The 13,053-nt window shown below is 37.6% G+C and overlaps 1 protein-coding gene across 1 annotated transcript in view; it reads left to right on the plus strand.

The window, feature by feature from the left end:
* The first annotated feature begins 527 nt into the window (after positions 1-527).
* LOC129280123 (annexin-B12-like) overlaps positions 528-13,053 on the plus strand; it is a 27,674-nt gene continuing 15,148 nt past the window's right edge. Inside the window, exons 1-4 of the mRNA XM_064112592.1 lie at positions 528-542; positions 3,486-3,572; positions 5,316-5,385; positions 9,120-9,214. Of these exons, the coding sequence (XP_063968662.1) occupies positions 528-542; positions 3,486-3,572; positions 5,316-5,385; positions 9,120-9,214 (267 nt within the window). The remainder of the gene's footprint in view (positions 543-3,485; positions 3,573-5,315; positions 5,386-9,119; positions 9,215-13,053) is intronic.

Here is a 13,053-nt window from a genome sequence, read left to right on the forward strand (position 1 = left end):
ATATGGCGACAATATTGCATCCCCTCTTTCCTCCAAGCGATTGGTCAGTAATGTTCACTTGCAACCCGTTAGAAGCTACTGAAATCCGGGCTTATGATTGGCTGAGATCAAAATTTCATCGGAAATTACTCTTATAAGACCATTAATGAAAATGACCCAAACACAATTATTTTGTTTTTTAAATGATTTTTAAGCCTCAACCAACCTTAATGATTATTTTGGGCGAGCTTTTATCCACTCCTATGGATGTTCTCAAGTCAATTGATCAGTCACAATTCAATTTATCATCCCCAACTGATGAAAGTTTTCTGTATTTTGTTTTTCTTTGATGAAAGGGATCTCCATGCACCCTGAATGAATTTTATGAACATGTATTAAGTTGGACCATAGTTCATGTAATTTGTAGTAGCTAAACAGAGGAAGCATCGTAGGTACATAGAATAATTTCATTCTGGACAATAATGGCGAGCAGCTCCCCATTATAATCGTGCAATATAAATACTATACCATTTTAATATTGCGCATGCATGGCGGATGATCGGGTGTGTGGAAATTGCGTATCTAATTGTATACATGGTTTTTTTACCGCCTACAAAATGACGCCTTGTGAGTTTAACGTCAGATAATAATGAATGATTGTCTCATTTGCAATAGGTTAATCGCTAATCAAAAATAAGTTTTTCCATATCTCTATCCATTTTTGACTTATTTTCTCCCAACCTTCAGAAGTACATAATATGTTTCTTTATTTTTCTCCGCTCTCATGCCAGCGAAACCGACTCCAGACCAGCCAAATTTATTACGATATTTCCAATGACTTAATTTATCATCGGTCGGTTTGCTCGTTGGTTTGACTTGCATTATTTGGGTGAAGCTCCCCTTTAATGGAAGTTTTACGTCCCTAATAAGAAGTGCTGAGCAGCTCATCAGTATTAGCGCCACGGACCCAGCCACGGAGGAAAACCTCCGCGGTTTCGCGCAGTGCAATCACCCGTAATCCAACTAATTTGACCCTATTTGGAATAATTCAGTGTTGCTTTCGCGGCGCCATTTCATGCGGAACATCTATACCTTATTTGGTGTTTATCTGTATATTCGAACTGATTTGTGCCCTCTGCAGCTAGGGAAAGATGGGAAATCAGATATATGATTGGGAAAGGGTTGGGTATTCGCAACGGATGGACTTGATGAAGTGAAATAATTCCTCACATCGGGATCTCTTTTCGAATTTAACTTCACTCCTCCCTAGCTCGCTCTCGCTCTCCCATCCTCCCCCTTCCTCTCTTCATACCTCCTCCCCTTTCACCTCCCTCCCTCATCTTCTCTCCTCTTTCTCCCTCTCCTCCCCTCTCTCTCCATCAGTGTTTCATCGTCTTGTCATCTTCATTTATTCCAAAGCACGCATTTCTTCCTTCGAAATCCCGTCCACAGACATTGGCGTCCTAAAAAGAACGTCACCCTTTAAAATCTCTTCATGTGGGTACAGTGAGTGATGCGTCACTGGTAATGCATTATGTTAGACAAATGACCGATCAGACCTCAGAGAGAGGGAGGGAGAGATGGAAAGAGAGGAAGAGAGAGAGAGGGAGGGGGGAGAGATCAAGATGAGAGTAATGTTGACTAAAGCTGAACACCTAACCAGGTGGAAGCTTTAACTCCGGCCGGCAGAAAGAGGTGCTTACAGAGCGGGAATAATTAATACATACATATTAATGAATTGTTAAATTAATTGGATAAGGAAATGAATGAATAAGGTAAATAGGTTAATAAACAAACAAATAAGTATATACCATATAACAGATTCTTAACCCTTCAAATGACCTTTCCGGCAAACAAAAGTGGTGCGGCAACAAATCTCATTAGAAAAAGAAAACAACTATTTTAATATATTGTTATTTTTCATTGTTATCGTAAACCGGTTTTATCGCTACTTTTATTGTTATTATTGTTTGTGTTTTCGGTAATCTCTTGGTGATGCAAATGATGGATTTTGTCGAATGCACTGACTTCCGAAAAAACATAACAATGATTTTTTTTTGTTCCGTTATGACCACCGTGCTCGTAGAAACCTCGTGATTTTGGTTTCTAAATGAATGCCTTGACGCCGCGCATAAATGACACCTTGGGGTACAAAAATAGGCTAAAAAAACAATCAAGCGACGATTACGCATCATCTTCAACACGAAACGACCTTGATCGAAATATCAACTGCAGCCCTATTCATCATCAAAATGTGTCATTGTTCGCATTGTTTCTCTTTAGAAATATTCCCCAAAGAGGGCATAGAAAGAAGAAAAGGAATATGAAAAAGGGTAAAAATTACTTTTAACTGCTTAATGTCCAAATTATTATAGTTTGTGCTCTTCCGTATATGCATCGATCTAATTTTTATCTTATGCAGATCTATTATTTGAAATTCGCTTGATATCATACTTTCTCTTAATTTAATCATATCTCACTTGTATCATAACAAATATTAAGATGATATAATAATAATATCAGTTGCTTAAGCAATGCCTAATGCCTAATACAAGGTCTGTATTAGGCACTCTACTAAAAAATTAAATGCAGTGTAATTACTCTGACTCTAGCCGAGCTATATAGGTGCTCAGAGTTTCAAGGAATAAATTCGTTCCAGGTACTCGTTTATCTTACCTGGGGTGAGTGCAGCCCAAGGTGGGTCACGATCTCTGTAAATGAAAGTACACCTTGGCTGGGTTTCGAACCCATGACCCTCTGTTTAATCCGGATGCAAAACCACTGGGCCACAACACTGCACACATCCCTTTCTCTTTCTCTTTCTTCTTTTTCTTCTCTTCTTCTTCTTTCTTTTTTTCTTTTCCTCTTCTTTCATGGTCTGTTGACTTAATTACTGGATAAATATATCACAGGTTTCCGACGTTCAAGATGAGATAATTCAATGTCCGAATAATTTTATCAAAAGACAAAAAAAGTAAAGAACGCCATCCTACATGTACGCCGGAAAATAAGATAAATAAGATAATAATATCCTGAAGAATTGCCTTCTTATAACAATTGAAATATGTGAAATTATCTCGAAAGAAAATATGATCTAAACAAAATGTACGTTTAACATTACTTAGTTTTATACTTAGCCATGTTAACGCGGCAAAATGACGAAAAATGAATAGGGGCAATGTCGGGGGCGGTTTGATAGTTGGAGGGGGGGGGAGGGGGGGGGGGAGGGGCAAAACGACTTAGATGGCATCATTTTTGTGTGTGTGTTAATAGAAGAGAAGGTGACATTATTAAGGTATTTGACATTGAACTTTTTTATTATACCCTTTGTTTTCTTTCTTCGCGATTCTCCCTATGTTGATTCTCGGATCTCTTGTTGGAATGCTCCCGAGGGAGTGGTGAATGTACATACAATGTGTGCGAGCGTAAGAGGAACCGATGACCGGCGTGTGTGTGTGTGTGTTTTCTTGGTATAATATGTATTTTCATTTTTTTTATTATCATAGGAAGGAGGCCAGATTGTCCCCACGGATCAGCCGCCCTGTCCGGTTAGAACTCGTCCTGCTATCGTCTACAGGGATTGCTTATCAAGGGTAGGTCATTAGTTTTATGATGATGATGATGATGAAGGTGGTGGTGATGGTGATGATGGTGGTGGTGGTGATGATGATGATGATGATGAAGATGAAGGTGATGGTGATGATGATGATGGTGGTGGTGATGGTGATGAAGGTGATGGTGATGATGATGATGATGGTGATGGTGATGATGATGATGATGATGATGATGATGGTGATGGTGATGATGATGATGATGATGATGATGGTGATGATGATGATGATGATGATGAAGGTGATGGTGATGATGATGATGATGATGGTGATGGTGATGAAGGTGATGGTGATGATGATGGTGATGGTGATGATGATGATGATGATGATGGTGATGATGATGATGATGATGATGATGATGATGATGATGATGGTGATGATGATGATGATGATGATGATGATGGTGATGATGATGATGATGATGATGATGATGGTGATGATGATGATGATGATGATGGTGATGGTGATGGTGATGATACTGACGATGATGATGATGGTGATGATGATGATGATGAAGGTGATGGTGATGAGGGTGATGGTGATGATGATGATGGTGGTGATGATGATGGTGGTGATGATGATGATGATGGTGATGGTGGTGGGGATAATTTGATCATTAGTCCGTCTGTTGGCTTATTTTTCTGGTTACATGTACATGTATATATTTAACTGTCGTTTATTAACTTATTTATGTTGCACTCTTAATATTCACTTCTAACTTTAACAGTCTTTTTAAAACCCGGTTACGTTTAATGTTGTGAGAAAATGTTGAAGTAAACAAACGAGAAAAGAAATCAATGTCTAAAAGTAAAATAAGATACAACGTATGCTTATCATCAATATTGCAAATGCTCTATTATCTATCACTATTACCATTACCATTATTTCCATGATGAGTTTGTTTCATATATATATGCAAATTTTTAAAAACTATAACTAACTTACCCTCTCAGATAATACCTGATCATCAGGAAGTGAAATGAAAAGACATCCCTATCGAGCCTGATCTATACATTTTGGACTGTCTGTTTCTTTCTGTGTGTGTGTGAGGGTGTGTGTACTCCTATCTCCTTCTCTTTACCCCATTTCCCATCATGTATCCCTTTCTCACCCCTCAATTTCTCCTTTTGTGTGCCGTCATCGAAAGATAGCTAGTTTTGAAATTCAAAACCAAAATCAAGGAAATGATCCTCAATAATTGTAGTCTAGACACGATTAATATGAAACCAACCTTTTTTCATTCAGTTCGACCTGATACGGTCAGTTACCGGTGTATATAAGTGACATGTATAGTATAGTCACACCGACGATACATACTCCAAAACGATCGACGATATGCCCTCCGATAGCAGGTATCGTTGGTATGACTGCAGCATGAAAGTTTATTCTTCAATTCTACGAGTTCATGCTGACTATAAATAAAAAAAATAAAAATAAAAAAGGTTCAACTGTGCACCTTTAGAGCCCAATGCTACACTGCGTGCACTGGGAGCGCTTATACAGCACAGTTACATCAACTTTGCACTTGTTTGGTCTTGAAACATCTTAAGTGCAATTTTGCACCAGGTAAGTAAGGTGCAACATTGCTCCAGCAAAATATGTTTCTAGAATAGAACTGCTCAAGTGCGAAAGGTTGAACCTATTTAAAGTTGAAACTATTTTCTTGTGTATATCTATTTTCATATTCATTTCGTTTTTTACTATTACTCCTCTCCATCCCAACAGGGTACAGTTCAGAAAGCAGACCCATTAGATGTACAGAGAGATATTGAAGAACTCCACAAAGCATTCAAAAGTAAGATTTGTCGGTTAGATAATTTGTAATCTAATTCAAATTTGTACTGCAAATCTGTATATTATGATTGATCTATTCTAACTATGTTAAATAATACATTTTGTTTTGTTTCTAAAATCACACCATGCAATCATATAGAAGTTAAAGGAGAATGAAACCTTTGGAACAAGTGGGTTTGTGTGGAAAGAGAAAAATCAAAGAATAAGATCAAAGAAAGTTTGAGAAAAATCGGACAAATAATGAGAAAGTTATGAGCATTTGAATGTTGCGATCACGAATGCTATGGAGATCCTCCCATTGGCAATGCGACAAAGATGTGTGATGTCACATGTGAACACCTTTTTTCTGTGAGGGACTGTAAAATACCCCTAAAATTTCATTTTTTCCTCTTTTTTATTGTGATACGAACTCTTTATCCATAATGTATTCTTTAAAAATCCATATTACATATGCCCTCTTATAGAAATAATACATGATCTACTGATAGATGTGATAAAAGAGGCAGTTAAAGTGAAGTATATAGAAAAGTAATGGGAGAGTTGTACACAAGTGACATCACACATCTTTGTCGCATTGCCAACTGGAGGATCTACATTATGATAATGATCTAAACTTCAAGTGCTCATAACTTATGTTTTATTCAATTTTCTCAAACTTTTGTTGATCTGTTTCTTTCATTTTTCTGTTTTAACACATGCTATCTTGTTTCAAAGGTTTAATTTTCCTTTAAGAATTGACTAAAAGACTTGCCGGGAGCACGACAAGTTGCCAGTTGCACGACGACCAAGTGAATGATCATAATATGGGTATTATGGAGTTTTCGAACGGCTACACATAACGCTTATAAGAACATAGCAAATTTATTGTCGAGTGCCCTACATGAAAATGAAGAAAATGTCTTTGTGGGAATTGGTTTCATCCTGGGGGCGTTTCATAAAGCTGTTCGTAAGTTAAGAGCGACTTTAAGAACGACTGGTGAACCTTTCTTACGCGCTTAATCATCGCCACTGAATATATCATTTACCACAAGAAAGGATCACCAGCCATTCTTAAAGTCGCTCTTAACTTATGAACATCTTTATGAAACACCCACCAGGACTCTGGACAAACGATATATTTGCCTTTTTTCGTCAGCTCCGAAACTTCGGACGACATGCGGCTCCGGTTAACCAATTTCGACAAAGACTGCTCAACTGTTCATCGTGATTTGACTTGCAATTTTTCAACACATTTAGCCAAGGGCGGATCCAGGTTATTCCAAGGGGGGGGGGCACATTTGTCCGATGCAAATTTGACAAGCAAAAAAAAAGTTTTTCATCAAAAACGAACTTGAGGCCATTTCTTTTTTTTCTTGGTGGTAACTTTTTTTTTTAATGTACGCCTCTGGTATTCAGATTATACCTGCATGAAGAAAGCGTAAAACCCAGAAAGCAGGGGGTTCGTGTCGGGATACACCGGTGTGTTGGCTTAGTTGGTAGTGCGTCCGTCTCACAACCGGGAGGTCGGGGGTTCAAACCCTTGCCACGTCAGACCAAAAGACATTAAAAGATGAAAGTTGCTGCTACCCTGTTTGGCGTTCAACAATTAAAGGGATAGAGCCTCGCCGGGCCTACGGTCAATTGGGCAAAGCAAATTTTCTGAGTATTTCATTTCATGTCTTTTTCGAACGATAAAATATGGATTTTCATTTTCATACGCACGTAACACTACATGAAACACAATTAAACAAAGAGAAAGGAACTTGTGTATGGAATGAATCTTGTTCTTCGCGGCATTGACGTAATTTCATTTGACCAAGCACGCTGTACGTATTTTCGTGATTTGGATTTTTTTTTATGAAATGAAATGAAATAAAATGAAATGAAAAGCTGCAGCCCATTCCCTGCCAAGCCTGTGGCATCTCTCTTGCCTGGAGTTATTCCCAGGCTTCCATGCGTTACCTACATTGGAAAAAAGTTATGCTTAATGTAAAGAGTGCAATTAATAATGCCACAGTTAAAACGTTTTTTTTTATTTGCAACGCGGCGGTTTACCATCAACCGTACAGTTTAAAAATTTACAGCACTTCTTACTGTATGAACTTAACAGTAACCGTTTACGGTACAGTAATTGTTTGGCGGTCAAAACCACCTTGTCCAGTTTATCGAGAATTAAGTATAAAAAAAGCCGCATAAACTTTGTTGTTTAAGATTTTAAACACTTGTTTACACCGTTTCAACAACTCATGTAAGGTTCATATTACAATAGTGAAACGATTTGTATTATTCAAATAACGTCTTTACTGTGTATGTGACCTAGATGGCGTTTTATGCTAAATGTAGTACTGGGGAGGGTGTCTCATGGAAATAATTTCTAAATTAGACCATGGAATCGATTCCGAGAAGAGCATCATCTATTCTTTTGTTGATCTAGTTTTTCACTCAACATACCCTGATTATTGCTGCAAAACCTCGCCCTACTTTTCACCATTATCCTACATAACTCAAGGTTTTCCAGCTGATATTAATTGAGTAGTCGCAAGTGTTTGATAGAGAAAACATCTATGTGTATCCACGAGAGGTCCCGTGACGCTCTTTGATAATGTAGATGAATTATAATTTCAACATTTTAATCACTTTCATACAGAAAGTTCTTAGACTGCAGTGAATTTGTGACAGACAGACACTATAAATACGAATGATATGTGTACTGGTATACACAATATAGGCTTACTGAGAAATATTAATATATTCCATTAACTGTAACCACCAATAAAAACATATACCTCAAAATAATTTTAATGTCGCTTTACATTGAGATGATATATCGACCCTCTGTTGCCTCAACATGTGGAAGGAAAATTATTAGGTTGGTTAATGACAACGGTTTATATGTACTTTTCAACCCATTTTGACAGGTTCATCTCCCCCCCCCTTCCTGACAATAATGAATACATTTGAGCTTATCCATACCAAAATCATAAACATGAAAAGTTATGGTTTGAAATTGGTCGGGTTTTTTCTTTGGGGGGAGGGGGTGTTTCCTTTTCATCAAAATGTTCAATAATATACCTAACTTTTTACTGCTTGTATGATATATGCAATGTCATTGTATTTCTTTCATCTCTTGGAAATGAAATGAAACACGATGTGTAATTGAAGGACATTGTGCCAACTTCCGCTGGACTTTTCAAAAAATCAACAACAATAACGTCGAAATACAAAAAAGGACATTCCTTCCCGTTCCAGCTATACGACAACATGCGGGGGATATAGAAAATATGTTAAACTCTTCTGTTGGTGTTGTTGAAATTCTCACTGATTATAAAAAAATGGCTAATGAAATTCGAGTCATTTTTACGCCGGTGTTAAATCTCTGGGGTTTGTTCAACTCATATGGGTGTTATTACAACACATTTAGTTGTCAATTTAACACTATTTGGTGTAGTGTAGTCCACTACAGGCACCAACTGGTGTCAGATCTAGTGTTTACATTGTGCTTTAAAAACAATTTATCGAAATCCCGGATCCATTCCTGCTTTGGCGGATGCAGGGGTCGCGGAACGGGTTTGAAAGTTGGGGGGGGGGGGGGCTGACAATACACACACAATCACATTCAGATGGTCATTTTTGATACGTTTTTGTACACGGTTTTGGAAAGAAGGGGGGGGGGTGAAGCCACCCCCTGTTTCCGTGGCCCTAGGAATGTAGTTGTGTTCTCTCATTTCCCTATTTTCCTTTTTTTTTTTTGATTAGGTGCGGACGATAACGTTATCACAGACATCTTATCAAGACGAACTAATGATCAGAGACAGGTTATCGCAAAGGCATATCAGGAGAAATATAACACGGTATGGATTTATTATTATCAATAATGACTTGTATTTAGCCCAGCGGATACTATGCGATACGATTGTTTTTTTTTGTCATAAATCGCATTTCGCATTTAATGTGAAGTTTTAAAGCTATTATGTTAAAAGTAATAAAATCATAATTTTGTTTTGCCTTGAGGTAGGGTTAAATCCAAACCGGTTTCAAATCAAAGCCGATGATTACGTCATTACGATTTGAAATCAAATTTGCTTTTACTCCTACAGGGAGGCTCAAACGAGACTGAATTTCGTCTATTCTGAACTCTGATCGATTAGATTTTATCGGCTGGAATGTTCATCTCAAATGTTTTTACAATAACTTTGAAATTCGGATCGCAACAATCGCATAGTGTGTACCGGGCTTTACTATTATCCCAACTGTACCCCGTTTTTCATTCTGCCTTTATGCAGTGTGTTCGTCTGGGTGACACGACATTTGCTCCGACGATAGTTTCTCCGGGATTTATTTCGTCTAGGGCTAGGTTATAGGATAGGGTATAGTGTTAAATCCAGGGTTGAAGTTGGTCATTCCATTAATGTATGGAATTTACAGCGGAGCAATTGTTGCTGGAGCAATTACCGCTTGTCTGTCGCCCAATGCCACACATACTATTGCTTATTTCGACACATCTTGATCCCTCTCTCTCCCTAGCTCGCTCTCACTCTCCCTGTTACCATGGTTATTATGTGGATTTTTTTTTCATTATCTTCCCTTCTCTCTCCCTCTCCTTTTCCCTACCGTTTTCTTTATTGATCTTTCTCCCCTCTCATCATTTATTTTATCCACCTCCAACCTTTGTTCTCTCTTCACCTCTCCTTTTCTCCATCTTTTCTCCATCTTCTCTTTTTTTTTCTGTCTATCCTTCTTCTGCTACTGTACTCATCCCTGTCTCCCCTTTCCCCTCATTGGCACCTCCACATCTTTCCTTCTTACACTCTTAAAAATGTTGGGCAACATACTGTCCACACAACAATTGGTTAAAACTTGATCCAATTCTGGGTAGTTTTAGACCAATAATGTGCATGTGCTTTGGGTGAAAACTACACAGTATTGGTTGAAAACTACTACCCAGAGTTGCCCAACTTTTCAAGAGTGTACCTTTCTTCCCTCCTCTTTCTTCTCCTCCTTATTCTCCTGTTCACCACAATGGGCGGAGCTACAGTGTATTGAACAGGGAGACAGGGCGACCGCCCCAAAATTATTTTTTTTTCATGCAGTGAAAAAAGTGAAAACATTTAAAATGGGAAACAGGAGGAAAATTGAGGGGGGGGGGGGGAGAAGAGAGGAGAATATTACAAAGAGAGGTATGGGATGTGTAACTAACAATGATACCTGTCATTCAATTGAGAAAATATGATGACATCACTTTAGATTGCCTTTTCTCCTCTCTCCCTGCCACGCCTACCCAAGATATCCACTGGCGCCACCCCAACTCATCATCATCCTCTGTTTATAGCGCAATCATTATAACTTTTGTATGTGTACACTATTTACATTTTTTCGAAAACACTGAAGTACTCAAATGACTTGCAAGCAGCTCGACATTACAAACATGTCAAAAGGGGAAGTCTATGAAAAATATTCCTTTAAATAATATTTTGTAAGGCTGGGACATTGCCAGAGGCCTGCAACAGCTATAGTAACACATAATGTCAATTAGGTATTCACTGTTTCCTCCTCCGTATTATTTTATTCACTAATGATGATACTGGTCTTGCCAGGATTTTCAACGAAGAAATGAGGGAGGGGGGCGTGTGCCAGGCAAAATGTGAATCAACCGATCAGTGGAATGGCTTGTAAGGGATACGCCCCATGAAATATTAGGAGAGGGGGTGGGCAACATATCGATCCCCCATCTTTTTTTTTTCAACTTGAGAAAATTCACAATATGCAACGCAAATATAATTGTTTTAAAAGCATTGGAACGCAATATAAATCAATAAACTTTGCACGAAAATGCTGTTTTTTACAACTTGAGAAATTTATAATATACAATGCAAATATATGTCCTAAAACATTGGAAAGCATTATAAACCATCAAACTTGGCATGAAAATACTGTTAAACATTAAGAAACGTCAATTTTTGGCGCACTTCGCCCTCAAATTATCTGCGTGTCATTTTTTTCCACCCCCCCCCCATATGAAACATGGACCGACGCCCCTCTTCTCAGTCTATACCATAACCAAATATGACATGGTTCCAAAATAATACGGAAGAATGATTACAAAAAAAACACGAAAATATGATGTTCCTCAATTATTGAAACTGTCACAAATTTAATTTTCAATATCATATTACATCGACACCCGAGCTATATATGCATTTCCTTCCACCTCTATAGCATATAAACAATAATATGCCTTAATTCACAGAGGATATCAACTTCAGTTTTTACAAGCTGATCTTCAGGCAAGCACCAACAAGTGTAAACATAATGACAGGAGCTGAATTTACACACACAGGTGTTGAACAAACACCGAACATTTAAAGGGGAATGAAACCTTTGGAACAAGTAGGCTTGTGTCGAAAGAGAAAAATCAAAGAATAAGAACAAAGAAAGTTTGAGAAAAATCAGACAAATAATGAGAAACTTATGAGCATTTGAATATTGCAATCACTAATGCTATGGATATCCTCCTATTGGCAATGCGACAAGGATGTGAGATGTCACATGTGAACAACTTTCCCTTTGATGGACTATAAAATATCCTCAAAATTTCTCTTTTTGCTTTTTCTTTTGGTGATACAAACTCTTTATCTATGATGTATTCTTTAAAAATCTGTATTACATGCCCTCCTATAGAAAGAACAAATGATCTACTGATAGATGTAATAAAACAGGCAATATAAGTGAAATATATACTACAGTAATGGGGAAAGTTGTTCACAAGTGACATCACGCATCTTTGTCTCATTGCCAATTTGAGGATCTCCATAGCATTAGTGATCGCAATATTCAAATGCTCATAACTTTCTCACTATTTGTCCGATTTTTCTCAAACTTTTGTTTATCTGTTTCTTTGATTTTTCTGTTTTCACACAAGCTATCTTGTTCCAAAGGTTTAATTATCCTTTAATACCAGAGTAATCATGTACACGAGTAACACCGAAGCTTTTGCTATATGTGAACCCTACACATAATGCTTATCATCTCATTATGGTAAAAGCGGAAAATTGTATGCAATAAATAATACATCGTTATAAAACTACGAGAAAGAAGCAATATAATTATTATTAATCAATAATGATTGGACTGGTAGAATAGGAGTCTCCGTCAGTCTATGATTGCTGTATTTTCTTTCCTGTATGTCCTGCAAAAAATCGGCTGGGATCAAACTGACATTCAATTACGGCAATGCTTTGTCAGAATGTCTTTTTTTTCATGCCTGGGTATTTATTTCTCTTCCTTTATTTTTTATTGATCTCTATTGCCGATCGTGACTCATCTTTTGAGTCGCGACCGTACACTTCTATATTTATCATTGTGCGAATGTTCAATCTTGCATGAATGCCCTATACAATCGGTACAATACCCGTTGTAGTAGAATTGGATTGATTTTTTTTAGAATAAAAGGCTTCGATTCAGAGCTGTATGAAATTACTAAGAGGTGGTTTACCAATCATTTACATGTGGTTGAATTTGTGACAATTATGACTTTTGAGTATCAGAGTGTTTCATAATCGTCATTATCATTGTCACCGTCGCCATTATCACAACCACGGCAGTCATTATCGACTATGATCACTGCACCACCACAACCACAGCCACATCATCATTATCCCCATCATCATCACAACCATCATCATCATCACCA

The sequence above is a fragment of the Lytechinus pictus genome, chromosome 17 (genome assembly GCF_037042905.1).
Source record: "Lytechinus pictus isolate F3 Inbred chromosome 17, Lp3.0, whole genome shotgun sequence".
In the NCBI taxonomy this organism is placed as follows: Eukaryota; Metazoa; Echinodermata; class Echinoidea; order Temnopleuroida; family Toxopneustidae; genus Lytechinus; species Lytechinus pictus.